Here is a 16,720-nt window from a genome sequence, read left to right as displayed (position 1 = left end):
ACATATCCTGATTAGTTGGTGCATGGGTCAGTCGGATCAAGTTCATCTCCCGGAGGCTGAGTGCAGTTATGCTGTGTCCCTGGGTCCCGGATTAGCAAAGAAGTTTCCAGGACGCTTAGGCCATTTAAATATTGGGCTCTAGCTATCCCTACAGCCATCCTCAACTGTCTTATGCACATAAGTGCCCAGGAATTGTTTACATTGGACATGATGAGTGGTGGGAGGGATTCTGATGAGTTTTTGTATGAGTCATGTCAAGGAATGGGGTTAAAAAAAAATTCCTATTACCATTTTGGGAATGGGGGCACTCTGTCTGCAGCTGATATAAGCAGAGGCAAGGGACTACATGCAGGGAGAGAGGCAGCTGAATGTAAGGAGAAGGAACTTCTCCAGAGAAGTTCCCAAACCCTCCTTGCCACACCAAAGGTTCCCAGGCCCTTGAAGAGACTCCCGTCGGCCAGAGGCTGGGGTGAAATAAAACCAGGCCAGGCCTGATGAGCACGTGGCACACCACCACAATCACACAGGGCTGGGGGCACTAACCAGAGATCTGGGGTTCGTCTGGTCTGCAGATATGTTTTGTTTGGCCCACGTGAAATTTTTAATAATTTTGGCACTTTCTATTTAAAAATGGGGAGATTCACATAAACATCTGGATTTCTCTTTTCTGAGTAATCAGCATACCTGTCTGTACCAGACCTGTATCCTCACATGATGATAAGCAGCTGACTGAAGCTGAGTAGTGGCAGTCCCCAAGCTTGCCCCATTCATTCCTGTCCTGCTTCTCTCACTCACTTTACTTATGTGAATCCTGCAGATGCTTGAGTTTGCAAGCACCAACGTAGCTAAAAAACATGGACTGCACACCTTTTATGTGAAGAACCTTTTACGTGAAGGCTATGGAGTTGGCTCTGTCCAGGAATAGAGACGGCATTACATCTCCTGGATAATGCTGTTTGTGGACTGTGGCCAGGATGCTTCTGGTGGAGAGAGCTGGCCTCCCTATAACTGAAATCAGCTGGGTTTCAACTGGGTTCTGCACTGGTGAGAATGCCATGACCACAGTGAATGGGACATCCACAATTAGCTACCTGTGAGGCAGTTAGGCTCTGGAGTGGCTGACGTGGCCTTTAGGATAAAGTCAGGAAAGAACATGAGAGACAGTACTATCGCTTACATTGGCATTCATTTATTTTATTATATATTTTTTGAAATTTCCCTTAATGCAATGAGTGTGCCTTATTGATGAAAGGGGATGTTGATGTATGAGGAGCGGGGGTGGGGGGCAGGGATTGGGGTTTATAGGAATCTCTTATGTTTTTTAATGTAACATTTTGTGTGATCTATTTATCTTTAAAAAGAAGACAAAAAAAATTAAGGTCTTCCTTCCAACAAGCTTAGTTTGCAAATATAAATGGTAGGTGTGAATTGAAAAAAAATTATCTCTAAGTCTTTTAGCTTGCAAAGGGTCAGGTATAATTTTAAAAAAATCTCCCCTTATTGGTATGCCCAATTTTCTAAAATAAAAAATTGTACCTCACAATCTTCAATCAAATCAAGGTCATGAGGCTAGGTCTTTTCATTTCTTGTCCTCAGTCATAGGTACATACATATTTGCTTTGTCATCCAAGAAATACAAGGCATCTTTGACGACTGCGGGGTCAAATCCCTCCTCCACGAGGGTCACTTTGCGGTGTTTAAAAGTTCCAGTGATCTCAATGTTGTCCTGAAAAAACAAAATAAAAATCCAACAACAAACCCACATTGTGATAGTTTTACAGATTAGTGGCAGGGTGGGCAGCAGGGGTGGGGGCAGGGACATTGGCAACCGCGTGGCATCCCTGGCTCATTTGAGAATTGTGGGAAGTTTCCTATGACACTGATAGCTCCTGTTCTGAGAACACCACTAGGGGGCCATTTGCAGGGGGTATTTTTCATTTCCTGAAATGCTTCAAGATGACGAGTGGGGGAGTGAGGGACTGTCAACAGTGAAATGCTTGTGCCTGTAGATTTCCCAGCAGCGGGTGGGCAGTGGGTGAAGCTTCAGGTATTACTGGAATAGCTGATTAGTGGTGGGGGTGGGGAAAAGAGACCATCTATACACAGACAACTCTTTTTCAGCCTGTTCGTAAGGCTGGAGACTGGTTTCTCTTCCAGTTAAAAGGTGGTGATTGGAGGCCATCTCATGTCTTTCTACCATCTAGTTGCAAAGTGAATGTTGGTTCTTAGGAGTATCAAGAGACATAACCCTGTAATCTCAGCAATCTGTGGACTCCTCACATTTGTCTTCTCAAGTTTTCAGAAGCAGAATCACAGAGCTTAAAGTCTGACAGTCAGAGTGTTTAACCAGAGGGTTAATGTTTGAGAAAGGAAGAAACCAATCCCTCTAGTGATAAAAATTGAGCCCTTGGCTAATGATGCCACATTAACATTCACACCATAGCAAGGGTAGGACTTCAGTGGATTCTTCCATTCGTTAAGGCTGGAAACAAAAATAGGAGAGTCAGAATGTTTCAATGTTAAGTGATTGTCATACCTTATCAAACAGACTTAGTGAGTTATTTGTTGAATGAACTGGCCTGTCATTTTGAGGAGAAAGGGATTAGGATTGGGTTTCTGCTCGCTGTACTTTGTTATTTCTCCTTCCTTTTCATCCATGACACTCCTTTCTGAGCTTCCTGGAAAGGGAGTGAAAAATTGGCTGACGTGGTCACCATGGTAGGAGGGGAGTTGTTCCCTGAGAGACAGTGGTCTTCAGGAGAAAAGATGATTGACCTTGATAACAAGGGGTCTCACCTGTATTCTTATAAACCGGGGCCTTGCGTAAGTAGGCAGGTAATCGGCAATTTGTCTGAAAAGTTTCTGTCCATCAAATTCATGGTCCTCCTTCAACTTGATTGAAGCCATGCCAATTCGACCCTCGTGACCTACAAATAAAGTGAGAAAAATCACGTGTCATAGCTATTTATTTATGATGCTTCAATTTAAGGAACTGTGAACCGAGACAATGTTATGGCATGGGCTTCTTTCAGATGGCTGGAATTGTTATTTCAAATTTTTATATTGAAGTTACTCTAAAGTGAACGTAATTGCTATGCACTGATCGAATCTTTATTATGTGCCAGGCCTTGCGCTAAGTGTGTTTCATGGATTGTTGTATTTAATCCTTACAACAACCCTCTGAAGTGGTACAGATGTCATCGCCCCTTTGCAGATGAAGAAACCTAGGCTTAAAGATGCTAAGAGACTAGTTGAAGGTAGGTCACACAGTGACTTCTAGGCAGGGTGGGAAACTGAATCCAGGCAGGCTGGCTCCAGACCTGGGCCTGTCATCAGCATCCTTCTCCTTAGCAGCCTGGAAGGAAAGCTGTGGAGCGGGAGGCAGGTCAGACTGGTGGCGAGGGGAAGGTCTTGGGGACTCCAGTCAATAGTCCTTGTTCCACACCATGAATTGCTGCGCTCAGGTTGCTCTTTAGGTTGCAGTGTCAGGTCTGCGGCTCCTCCAGGCACAAACGCCACCTTTGAGACTTACTTATTTAATCAAGCGTCCTGATAGCTTTGCCTCCCTGCATTTCAGGGAAGCTGAGGGACAGGAGGGTGAAGGCGAGGTGCAAGGGCGAGTCATTTTGTGCCCTCGCATTGATGCCCCTTAGTCCTGAGAGGCTCTGCTCTCCACAGAGAAAGCAAAGCCTAATATAATAACAGTTCTCTCCTCCCTCTCCGGCAGGGCGGTAACTGGAGAGGTGTTTAGAACAATTACCATAGTTTTCTTTGGGAGGACAGTAGTAATTAGGTATTAATCTATCTTCTGCCTGGTCCAACCAACCCAGCGGGAGTCCAGCTCCACTTCCCTCAACTACTTAGCTGTAATCAGAGCCGGGGAAGGAGCCGGCCTTCGTCACCTGGGCCCTAGCTTTTGGAATCTCTCAAAGGACTGAAGCTCTGAAACATGCTCTGACATGGATGAGCTGTAAAAACACGCTAAGTGAATAAGCTGGACACAGAAGGACAAATATTTTATGATTCCAATTACATGAAATATCTAGAATCTGCAAATTCATAGAGACATGAGATAGATTAGATGTGACCAGAGGATGGGGAGAAGGGGGACTGGGCAGTTACTGCTTAATGGGTACTGAATTTATGTTTGGAGTGATAAAAAATTTTGGAAATAGTGGTGGTGGTTGTACAAGACTGTTAATGTAGTTAATGACACTGAACTGTACACTTAAAATTGCTTTTTAAAATGGCAATTTTTATGCCGTTTCACTGACATAAAATAAAAAATCAAAGCAAACACACACACACAAAAAGACATGCAGATTCGGTGATTCAAACCCCAGAGATCCATTAGATCTGGGCTTCGGTGCTTCTCAGATGTTAGTGTTTCCAGCACTGACTGGGACAGCTTGTTAACACGCAGCTCCTGGGCCCGGCCCCCTCTGATTCAGGAGGTCTGGAGTGGGCCTCAGAAACTGCACTTCCAACAAGCTCCTGGGTGAAGCTGTCAGTCTGTGGACTCCACTTGGAGGAGGCCTGGGCTCGTTCCTTCCATTCCTTTTTTTTTTTTTTTTAATTCTGGTAACGTGTACATTTCCCATGTTAATCACCATAACACAGACAATTCAGCCTACATGATAATTACATTCACAATATTGTGCCACCATCACCAAAATCCATTACTGAAACTTTTCTGCCACCCTAAATAGAATCTCTGTACCATTAAGCAATAACTCTGCATATGTCCCTTCTCAAACCCCAGCCTCTGCTAACCTGTAATCGACTTTCTGTCTTTATATATTCTCTTATTCCAGATAATTCATGTAAGTGAAATCATACAACATTTGTTCTTTTGTGTCTGGTTTATTTCGTGCAATATAATGCTTTGAAGTACAACCATGTTGTCATAGGTGTCAGGACATCACTCCTTTTTATGGCTTAATAGTATTCCATTGTTTGTATATAACACATTTTGTTTTTCCATTCTTCTGTTGATGGACACTGGATTGCATCTTCTTCTTCCTATTCTGAACAATGCTGTTGTGAACACTGGTGTTCAAATATCTGTTTGAGTTCCTAATTTTAATTCTTTTAGATATATACTTAGAAGTGGGACTGCTGGGTCATGTGATAATTCTGTATTAACTTTCTGAGGAATCCTTGAATTATTTTCCACAGTACCTGTACAACTTCCCCACCAAAAAAGGACAAGGGTTCCTATTTCTCCACATCCTCACTAACATTTATTATTTTCCCTTTTGTTTTTTGTTTTCTTTAATAATGGCCATTCTCGTGGGTGTCGTGTGGTATTCCACTCCATTTTTTCCAGATCCGCTTTTGTGTTTTCACCCTTGTAAGCTTCAGCCTTTAGAAGTGCACACAACATTCCAGGCGGGGTCTGTGAGCCTGGCAACCATGACTCAAGAACATGTGATAGTCCAGTCCAAGGTCCAGTGCTTTCTCCTCGGGACTCGCATGATGAGTATTCTGCACCCCTCACACTCCATGGCCTGAGATGTGGCTATGCCTCTCATCGTGTCATTGTCACAGAGCTGGAGAGAAGCAGGCAAGAGAAATCCACCAATATTCTCTAAACTAGGATAGCACAAGGGCATGTGAAAAGGGAACTTTAGAGCTCCGCTTTATCATGGGTGAGAATCCTGAATACTGAATTCTGGGGAAAAACTATCCTGAGCACCTTGTATTTGGACATTGATTTGGAGTTTTTAGAATTAAAAATGATTTATTCTCATATGTATTTATAAATATATATTTTGTATTTTATAATTACAGTGAATTAGTTTTCTAGACAATCTTAACCACAGGGCACATATGATCCCTAAATTTAGTGATTTGCTTGAAGCAAAGCAGCCAGTGTGCTGGAGCCTGGACTCAAACTCAGACCGTGGCACACCTCACTCTCTGGGCAGAAGAAGAGAGTCAGGGGAAGGCTTGTTGACAACATGCTGTATGATGATTTTGAAACAGAGTGGGGGATCTGCTTTAAAAGAACAGTCTGGATGAAATCAGCTCTTTCCCCATTTAAACTTTAGCAACTACACTTGCTCCGATTTGTGTCCTAGTTCCAAGTCCAAGACACCTTTTCCCAGCTCTCGAGCATGACACATCTTTCTCAAGGCATGTCAAACGCAGCATGGGACCTTGCAACTTAGAGAGACTTAGCTGGCCTGAGAGCCCAAGAACAGCTCGGGGCTGAACCAGACAGGAAGTCTCCTTCAGATGCAACCACCTGGATTTTATAATGGAACATAAACCAGGCATAAGCTCCTTGCTCCCTGGTAGCTGAAAGAGTTGCTTTATTGTCCAGCCAGCAGGAGAAAGAAATGACAAGCTCTGCCCCGAGGTTAAAATTCTTTTCAGACACTGTACTGAATTAGACCTAGGTTTATAATATCTCTCTGTGTACCTGGCACAGGCACTCCATAGACATTCACTTCTTGGATAAAGTCAACCAGACCCAGTATGTCAGCGACTTCAGTGGTAGCCACATTTTCTCCTTTCCACCTGGGAAAAAAGGCAATAGTCAGCAGAAGCCAGTGGTTTGTGGTCCAGGTTGACTGAGAGAACAGGTGATTCCTTCAGAACCCTGCGGGGTGGCTGCTCTCGTCTTCCCCATCTTGGCCCCCAAACTCCCAACTTAGTCATGGGAAAGGCATCATTGCTTGGAGAGTAACAGGCAAAGACACAGGCCTAGGTAATAAAATGTGGAATTTCAATCTTGCCACATGAAGCATAATACACAGAATGTTCTAATGTTACAATACAGCCCTGGCCTAAGAAAGGCACTAGAAATCACAAATAAATCTCAACATGTCTTGCTGTGTTTAGGCCTCTCATTTTTCTCATTTGCTAACTTATATTGCTTTCTAATTCAGTTTGTTAACTTCTATTTAATACAACTTTATACTTGTATTTCTGACTCTTGTGGGAATGAGAAAGCTTTTAATTAGAAAGCTAAAATCATGCTTTAATTATGGATATACAGATGGAGGGGACCTTGAAATGACTCGGACAATCATTTCGTAAATGAAAGAGCTGAGGGGAGAAGGTTACCTGTCTTGAGCACACGGCTGATCAGAGGCAGAGGCCTGGGGGCTTGGGTCTCCTATCTGGCAATTTCCTTTCTTCCTTAACCAATAATTATGAGTGTTAGACACTGTACTGAGTCCTGGCAGCGGGAGTGGAGTAACAAAAGGCACAGAGCCGTCCTCAAGGAGTTTACGCAAGAAGAAAGTCTGCATTGTGCTGCTGTTGGGATTGAGTAGACCATGAAGGTCTCGTATGAAGATTTTCAAACTCATCGTGCTGACCTGGGGGGTTCTGTGGGAAACCCCTGGAGGAAGACAGAGTAAGAGGGCGGTGGGCAGGTGGGGTTCTGAATGCCTCACCTCCTTTTCAACCAGAGCAGCACCACATTAATTTGCATTCCATTTTATCTGGAAAAAGCCCATGATTGGAAACAGTGTGAAAATCCCTGGCTGTCCTAAGGGGCCAGTGAGAACAAAGGAGAAGTAAGAGGAGCTGGATGGACTAAGATTTTCAGACTCCAAAAATCAGACACAGGTTTCCTGCTATATTCTCATCTGGTATTATTGCACCAAAAAGAAATGAACTGCACATAAGAGTTATATTTCTTATTTCCCTTCTTTTTCTGGACTATAGACGGTTGAATCACCATGTCAAAGAGATAGAAGGACATAAAGCACCATTAACGAAAGTGGAATGCAATTCCAATGTCTGTCTTAAGCCAAACTGAGCATCTGCTTATTTCCAGCTCACTAATCCAGAGAAACCAACCGGAATGTATCTCCAACTCTGTCGTGGAAGTAGATGAAATTTTCGTGGTCAATCATTAAAAGATCTCCTGTGTTGAAATAGACATCTCCTTTTTTAAAGACATCTCTCAGTTTTTTCTTTTCTGTCTGAGTCTTTGCTCCGGCATAGCCACTAAATGGTGTAAGTCGTGTGATTTTGCAAACAAGGAGTCCCACTTCACCTAAAGGAAAAGAAAATAATATTTTATTTGCTATCAGTAAGCAAATTTTACTACCAACTTTCTCTTAAAACTGGTGCTATTCAACCCTCTGGCTATAAGCTGGCTGCAGGAAGTGTTGTTTTCCAAGGTATTTACATATACCTTGTTTATCATGCCCTCACATATACAGTACATTATTCTCTTTGGCCACATATTTGTAATTCTTTTTTTTTTTTAAAGATTTATTTTTTTATTTCTCTCGCCTTCCCCACCCCCCACCCCCCACTCCAGTTGTCCGTTTTCTGTGTCTATTTGCTGCATCTTCTTTGTCCGCTTCTCTTGTGTCAACGGCGCAGGAATCTGTGTTCTTTTTGTTGCATCATCTTGTTGTGTTAGCTCTCCGTGTGTGTGGCACCATTCCTGGGCAGGCTGCACTTTCTTTCACGCTGGGCAGCTTTCCTTATGGGGTGCACTCCTTGCGCGTGGGGCTCCCCTATGCAGGGGACACCCCTGCATGGCACGGAACCCCTTGCCCGCATCAGCACTGCACATGGGCCAGCTCCACACGGGTCAAGGAGGCCCAGGGTTTGAACCGTGGACCTCCCATGTGGCAGACAGACACCGTTACCCCTGGGCCAAGTCCGCCGCCCTGTAATTCTTTTAATGCTACTCTTTAGTACACAGTTTACACAGACAGACAAATACACAGTAGTTTAAACTTAAAAGACCACCTAAAGCTAAGATTAATTTTGCAACCATTATTACATATCCCTTCCCACAAAATGCTTACCTCATAAGCAAGAGATTGCTATTAGGTTTAAAACTGTAATTATGTAAAATGTAGTGGTAAAATGGCATTTTTTGGCATTTCTGTAACCATTTTAGCTCTGGCATATTTTTCCATGCATTCATTTTAGCAATGATATATCAGTCCTTAAAGTCACTTAGCTAAGGTAAGAAAAAACGCTGATTAATTTAACAAAAGTCCACTTTACCTTTGGGAACTCTGATGCAATATCCATTTCCATCTCGAACAGGTTCATCTTTCTTCACATCATATTTAATCAGCTCGTAAACTGCCCATTTCTGGCAAAATTAAAATATATCATTTTAGTAAAATTCTCTCACACTTTTTCTTTTTACTGTGGTAGAAGCTATATGCAGTCAAGTACATAACATGCATACATCTTAAAGGTACAGCCTGGTGAACAGTTGTGTATGTATACACCCACATAACTACCACCTATGCCAAGATATGAAACATTTTCATCACCCTAAAAAGTTTCCTCCCGCCCCTTTCCAGTCACTACCCATCCCCTCATGAAGTTAACCACTGTTCTGACTTTTATCACTGTCAATTAGCTAAACTTAAAGTAACCGAAATAAATGTCCTCCTTTGGGTCTGCTTCTTTCATCAGCATAATGCCTGTGATATTCATCCATCCACGTTGATGTGTGTCAAGAACTTGCTCTTCTTACTGCTGTGTGGTTGTCCCTAGTATGAATATAACAATTTATTTATATAGCCCCCTGTTAATGGGCAATTGGAGAGTTTTTGGACTATTTAAAATAAAGCTGCTATGAACATTCGTGTACATGTCTTTTGGTGTGCATACCACAAATGAGTTTTGACCCAGGACCCTGTATGTGGGAAGCTGGTGCTCAATCACTGAGTCACATCGGTTCCCCTGAGTTGGTTTTTTCATTTGCTGGTTGTTTAGTTTTGTTTTTTAAGGAGGGACCGGGGACCCAACCCAGGATCTCCCATGTTGGAAATAGGCACTTGACCGCTTGAGCCACACCCACTCCCCACAAATGAGTAATCTTGTTTTTTTTCCTTATTTCTGCCCCCTCTCCCCACTGTTGACTGCTCTCTGTGTCCATTCGCTGTGTGTTCTTCTGTGTCTGTTTTATTCTCATTAGGTAGCTCTGGGAACCCATCCTGGGACCTTCCCGAGTGGGAGAGAGGTCATCATTCTCTTGCTCCTCCGCAGCTCCCTAGTTCATTGCATCTCATATTGTCTCTTCTCTGTGTCTCTCTTTTTGTTGTATCATCTTGTTGCATCAGCTCTCTGTGTGGGCAGTACCACTCCCGGATGGCTGAGTTCCTGCTCAGGGCTGCACTCCTTGCGTGGGGGGCACCCCTGTGCAGGGTGTCACTATTTGCACATGGTAGCATTCTACATGGGCCAGCTCACCACATGGGCCAGAAGGCCCTGGGTATCGAACCATGGACTTCCAGTATGGTAGGCGGAAGCGCTATCAGTTGAGCCACATCCGCTTCCCAGTTTTTAACCTTGTATAACCTTTTATCAGTACGCTATTGTTAGGAGTTTCACATCTCCAAGGACATTTCTCAAATATGTTAGGGTTCAATGGCATAAGTATTTCATTCTCATGACTTTAGATTGATTAAAACTCCATTATATTTAATATATACTATAATTCAATGGCATAAGAATTTAAATTTAAGTATTTTCATAAGAGCAATGAGCATATTTTCCTTTGTTGACAGGAAACTGCAAATATGACAGTAAGTGGATTTTACTAATACCCATAATTACTGTGCCCATTTCAAATTTATAATGTCATTAAAAGACAAGGAACATCCATACCAACTAATGTAGATCAGTTTATTTGCAAGAATATAAAAAATTTTCTGGGTAGTAACTAACTCTTCTTTCTATATTATTTGCAGGGACACCTTCCTTTTTAAAATAAGAAAAAAAGGCTTTGTTTAAAACTGCTATAAAACATGGCAATCAATGTGTGAGGATGCAAAGAACTAGTAGTATATGATGCCAGCCTCTAAAGTTCTCAGCTTTGTTTTGTAACCCACCCTTTGGAGGGTTAATAGCAGAAATATAGATATCTTGTAAAATGTCTCAATTTTATTTGTTCTTAGACCAGCTGGAAATTGTAAGAAACATCTCTGAATGCTTGGAGAAAGGTCTCATCTTTTTTTTTTTTAAATGATTTTATTCACATACAGTTCACAAATCTTATAATTCACACATTTTAAAGTGTACAATTCAATGTTTAAAAATATTTTTGCTTGTTGTCTGCTTGATTTTAATCATTGCTTGTTTTTGTTTTTTTTCCTCATTTCTTTTTTTGCTTGTTGTCTGTTTTTTTTTTTTTCTTTAGGTGGCACTGGGAACGGAAACCCAGGACTTCCCATGTAGGAGGCAGGCGCCCAACTTCTTGAGCCATACCTGCTCCCCCCCAACTTCTTGAGCCACACCTGCTCCCCAGACCTCCCCTTTTTTCAATTGCAGTTAGCCTGGGTTCCTAAGGTTTTGACTAGTACAGGTTAAACTGGGCTTACTACAAAAGACTGACCCTCTCAGAAGTGTTTCCAGTTGGGAATAGGAAATCAATTCTCCATTGTAGCAGTGCTGCCCCATCAAATTTTCTGCCATGATGGAAATGTCTCATACCTGGATTGCTCAATATGGTAGTCACATGTGGCCACTGAGCACTTAAAATGTGGCTAGTATGGATGGAGAACTAAATTTTAAATGTAATGTGCATAATTTAAATTTAAGTAGTTACATGCAGCTAACGACTACCATACGGGATGGCACAGGTCTGGAGGGCAGTGGACAACCTGCGCAGTACAGGTTTGGCTGTCATTGTCAGAGAGGCTCCTTGGACTTGCCTTGAGATCAGGAACTTAGTGACAGTAATCACTATAGCTAATAATTATTGAAGGCTAGCTGTTATCTTACAGGTATTGGGGCTACTAGCCTCTAAGGGTTCTTTCATAAGTTATTTAAATTTAATTCTTCCAACAATTCTTTTCCCTTATTAACAATGGATTTTGGCCAGTGACTGGGCTCATATTTTCTCTATTTATCTCTCTTTTACAGATCATGAAACTGAGGCTTAAGGAATATAAGTAACTTTCCTGAAGTCACTCAGCCAGTATTTGGTAGAGCTGGGAGTTGAACTCGAGTCAGAGCTCTCTACTCTGCTGGTCAGCCCGTGGGGATGCAGGTTACTGGGGAGCTCCAGTGCGGCTGCTGCATATCCAGGCAGGATGGGCTGTCTCCAGTGACAGCAGTTGAGTGCTCAAGCCAATGCAGGCTCAGCATTCTCTAAACATTCCTGGTATTTTGAAAAATATAGGTTATCTGGAAGACTGATGGCTTGACCATGAAAGAGGCGAATGGATTGTCCAGAGAAACAGGTAATCAAGTGACTGAGAGGGTAAAAAGACTGCTATAGAAGCTGGTATAAAAATAATAAATATTATCCTGGTGGAAATTAGTTAAACACATATGTTCATCAGATCCTGGAACTGGGATGTACCCCAGCTCTCTTGAAAGACTAAGAGAGTGGTTCTAGAGCCTGGTTACATAGTTTTTTGTTTTGTGTTTTTGAGGGGCTGAAGCCGACGCTCAACCACCGAGCCACATGGCTCCCTTGAGGTGTTTTTTGTCATTTGTTTGCTTGTCGTTCCTTTCCTTTGTTTGTTTTTAGGAGACATTGGGAACCTAACCCGGGACCTCCCATGTGGTAAGCAGGCACTCAACCCCTTAATCACACCAGATCCCCTATAGTTTTTAAAAACACTGATGCCAGGAACAGATGTGGTTCAAGCAGTTGGGCATGCCTCCCACATGGGAGGTCCTGGGTTTGATTCCCAGTGTCTCATAAAGAAGACAAGCAGGCACTGCAATAAGCAGATGCCACAACTGCCTCAATGAGCAGATGATGCAACCAGCAGGGAGCAAAAGTGGCTCAAGTGGTTGGGCACTCACCTCCCACACAGAAGATCCTGGGTTTGGTATCTAGTGTGTCCTAAAGTAGACGAGCAGTCCAAGGAGCAGAGGGACATGGGAGCCATCTTGGGGGGGGGGGGGAGATTGAAAAATGTATATATATAAAACAACAAAAACAACAACAAAAATGCTGATGCCGGGATTTCTGGTTGAACATTTAGGGGTGTTAAGATGTTCCAGGGTTTTGTCTACCAGAGAATAATCTGAGCAACTAGCAAAAACTGGAAGAGCCATCTTTCTCAAAATTCCAGAAAACAGTTAAAGGGTCATAGTAACTTTGAGGGCCAAATCAAGAAAAAGCAGTTTTAACACAGTAGGAGTACCTCCTGACATTCTTGCTAGGCCCTCCTTCTCCTAACACAGTGTAGAGCCATCCTGTACTCCCACTGTGGGTTCCTGACCAGAGTAACCACTGTGTATACACTGGGGTGCCTGTATGTCAGTGTGAACCTATCCAGTGGTAGACTGAAAGACTGAAACAGGAAACTTGTCCTGAAGGTAGAAAAGCAGCCTGCAGACAGCTAAAGCAGTGCAAGAAACAAGAGTCCAAGCCGCCTCGTTGAAAGGGCTACTTGCATTAAGTGATACAATAGAGCACCCAGGAGGGGATAAAAGTTTATTTCAAAAGGAGTAGGGGGGTATTTGAACTTTTGTCAACTGTAAATGGGGGACTTCCCAAAGCCATGAGCAAGCACAAGCCCAAGAAAAGAAGCAGGTTCCATGGCTCCATGCAGGCTCACATAAGAGAGAGAGGATCCTGTACTTTGCATTTACTGTGAGATGGTTCTCTTGAGAATAGGGCTAAGCTCTGAGAGAAACTATCAGCCAAAACATAGTCAATATGTAAAGACTCTGAAAGGTGCTTTTTGCTTTGGTTTTTTTTGTTGTTGTTGTTCCTTCAGGAAATCTCTCTCATATCATTAGCAGGATACAAACTTAAGAAACAGACAGCTCAGGGACGACCTCCCAGAGGTAACACTTTAAAATATTAAAATGTACAGTGTGCAATAAAATATTAAAGACAAAGAAAGAAGAAATGATGGCCCATCTAAAGGATCAAGATAAAAATCCAGAAACCATCCATGAAGAAGTTCTGAATTTTGACTTCAAACTCTTCCAAAAAACTTGAAGGGAAAACTTCCTCACTCATTCTATGCTGCCAACATCACCCTAAGAGTAAAGCCAGATAAATATACCACAAGAAAAGAAAATTAAAGGCTAATATTCCTTATGAATATAGATGCAAAAATACTCAACAAAATACTAGGAAACCAAATCCAGCAGCACATTAAAAGAACTATACACCGTGATCACGTGGGATTTCTTCCTGGTATGCAAGGGTGGTTCAACATAAGAAAATCAATTATGTAATATAACATTGACAGAATGAAGAAAAATACCCCACATTATCTTAATTGATGCAGAAAAAACATCTGACAAATTCAATACCCCTTCTTGACAAAAATACTTAGAAAACTAGGAATAAAAGTAAACTGCCTCAATATGATAAAGGCCATATTTGAAAAACCCACAGATGACATCCTACTTAATGATGAAAGAAAGACTGAAAGCTTTCCCTGTACGATCACTAACAAGACACGAATTACCACTGTCACCACCCTTAATCAACATTGTACTGGAAGTTCCAGCCACAGTAATTAGGCAAGAAAAGGAAATAAAAGGCCTCTAAATTGGAAGGGAATAAGTAAAACTTCCTTATTTGCTGATGTCATGGTCCTATACATAGGAAGTAAAATCCTGAAAAATCTACAACAAACAAAGTTACTAGAGCTAGTAAAGAAATGCAGAAAAGTGGCAGGGTACAAGATCAACAAGCAAAAATCAGTAGTGTTTCTGTACAACAGTAATGAACAATCTGGAGAGGAAATCAAGAAAAAATTCCCTTTCTAAAAGCAACTAAAGAATCAAATATTTAGGAATAAATCTAAACAAGGATATAAAGGACTTCTACTTGGAAAACTATAAAACGTTCCTGAAAGAATCCAAGAAGAAATAAAGAAATGGAAAGAGCATTCCATCTTTATGTAATAGAAGACTAAATATTGTTAAGATGTCGAGTCTACCAAACATGATTGACAGATTCAATGCAATTCCAATAAAAAGTACAACAGCCTTCTCTGCAGAAATGGAAAAGCCAACCAGAGTTTTATGGAAAGGTAAGAAGCCGTGAATAGTCAAAACCATCTTGAAAAAGAAGAACAGAAGAGGACTCTTACTTCCTGATCTTAATACTTGTTACAAAGGTACAGGATCAAAAGAGCAAGGCAGGGGTGTGCATGTGGCTCAAGCAGTTGATCACCTGCTTCCCAAATGGGAGGCCCCAGGTTCAGTTCTTGGTGCCTCCTAAAAACAGAAAACAAACAACAAACAAAAAGCAGACAAATGAAAAACCCAACTCAGGGGAGCGGATGTGGCTTAGTGATTGTGTGCTGGCTTCCTACATATGAAGTCCTGGGTCCAAAACCTGGGCCCTATAAGTAAAAAAATAAATAAAAGTAAAGAGCATGGCACTGGGAAAAGGACAAACATTTAGACCAGGAGAATTGAATTTTGAGTTTAGAAACCAACCCTCATATTTTTGGTCAGTTAATTTCTTTATGTTTTTAAATAAGTTTTAATAAGTTTTCTTCATAAAAAAACAAAACAAAACCTGAGATGGTGTTTGCTTTGCTCGTTGCTTTCTCATTGTCTTTACTCATTGTCTGTTCTTTTTGTTGTTGTTGTTTTTTACTTATTGTTTTTTCTTTAGGAGGCCCTAGGAACCAAACCTGGGACCTCCCATGTGGGAGATAGGTGTTTTACTGCTTGTGCCACTGCCACTCCCTGCTCATTTGGTTTTTGCTTGTTTGTTCATTGCTCATTGTCTTGCTTGTTATTTTTGCTTGTTGTCTGCTTATTGTTTTTGCTCATTAATTTGTTTTTTTTCCCTCATTGTTTGATTTTTGCTCAATGCTCATTGTTTGCTTGATGGCTCCATGTTCTCTGCTTGTTGTTTGTTTGTCTTCTCTAGGAGGCACTTGGAAATGAACCTGGGACCTCCCATATGGGAGGCAGGTGCTCAACTCCTTGAGCCACATCTACTCCCACAGTTGATTTTTGACAAGGCTGCCAAGTCCACTCAATTGGGATAGGATACTGTGTTCAACAAATGGTGCTGGGAAAACTGGATCTCCTATGCAAAAGAATGAAGGTAGACTCCTACCTCACACCTCGTACAACAATCTACTCAAAATGGATCAAAAACCTAAATATAAAAACCAGAAAGAAAAGTCAGAGGGTATCTTCAGGACCTTGTGTTAGGTGATGGGTTCTTAAACTTCACACCCAAAGCATAAGAAACAAATGAAAAAACAATAGATAAATGGGACCTCATCCTGATTAAAAACTTATGCATTAAAGGACTTTATCATGAAAGTAAAAACAATATCAACAAAACACCGTATAGAATGGGAGAAAATATTTGGAAACCGCATCCACATATCTCCATAAGGGTTTAATATCTAGAATAGATATATAAATTCTACAGCCAGACAACAGCAAGACAAACAACCCGATTAAAAAGTGGGCAAAAGACCTGAGTAGATATTTCTCCAAAGGAGATATACAAATGGCCAAAAGCACAGGAAATGATGCTCAACATCATTAGCTATTAGGAAACACTAATCAAAAGCACAATGAAATACCATTTCTCACTCACTAGAGTGGCTACTACTAAAAAAACAGAAAATCACATGTGTTGGAAGTGGGGAAATAGAAATACTCTTTCAGTGTTGATGGGAATGTAAAAATGGTGACGCCTCTGTGGAAGACAATTTAGCAGTTCCACTGAAAATAAAGTGTAGAATTACACTTATGACCCAGGAATCTCACTGTTTAAGTACATATCAAAATGAATTAAAAGCAGGGACTCAAAAAA

General features: G+C 41.6%; 1 protein-coding gene across 4 annotated transcripts in view; it reads right to left on the bottom strand.

The window, feature by feature from the left end:
* Positions 1-1,173: 1,173 nt before the first annotated feature.
* LOC101427879 (long-chain fatty acid transport protein 2-like) overlaps positions 1,174-16,720 on the bottom strand; it is a 65,700-nt gene continuing 50,153 nt past the window's right edge. For 2 of the 4 annotated variants that reach the window (XM_058294178.2, XM_058294180.2), the window contains 5 exons: positions 8,992-9,082; positions 7,819-8,017; positions 6,428-6,525; positions 2,797-2,927; positions 1,174-1,726 (listed from right to left, as the gene is read on the bottom strand). In XM_058294178.2, the coding sequence (XP_058150161.1) occupies positions 1,580-1,726; positions 2,797-2,927; positions 6,428-6,525; positions 7,819-8,017; positions 8,992-9,082 (666 nt within the window). In that variant the 3' untranslated portion in view covers positions 1,174-1,579. Of the gene's footprint in view, positions 1,727-2,536; positions 2,679-2,796; positions 2,928-4,843; positions 5,553-6,427; positions 6,526-7,818; positions 8,018-8,991; positions 9,083-16,720 lie in introns of those variants that run through there. The other 2 variants (XR_011648425.1, XM_058294181.2) reach the window with 2 other exon arrangements.

The sequence above is a fragment of the Dasypus novemcinctus genome, chromosome 3 (assembly GCF_030445035.2).
Source record: "Dasypus novemcinctus isolate mDasNov1 chromosome 3, mDasNov1.1.hap2, whole genome shotgun sequence".
NCBI lineage: Eukaryota > Metazoa > Chordata > Mammalia > Cingulata > Dasypodidae > Dasypus > Dasypus novemcinctus.
Note: the sequence above shows the minus strand (reverse complement) of the source record. Positions and strands in the feature narration are given on the sequence as shown.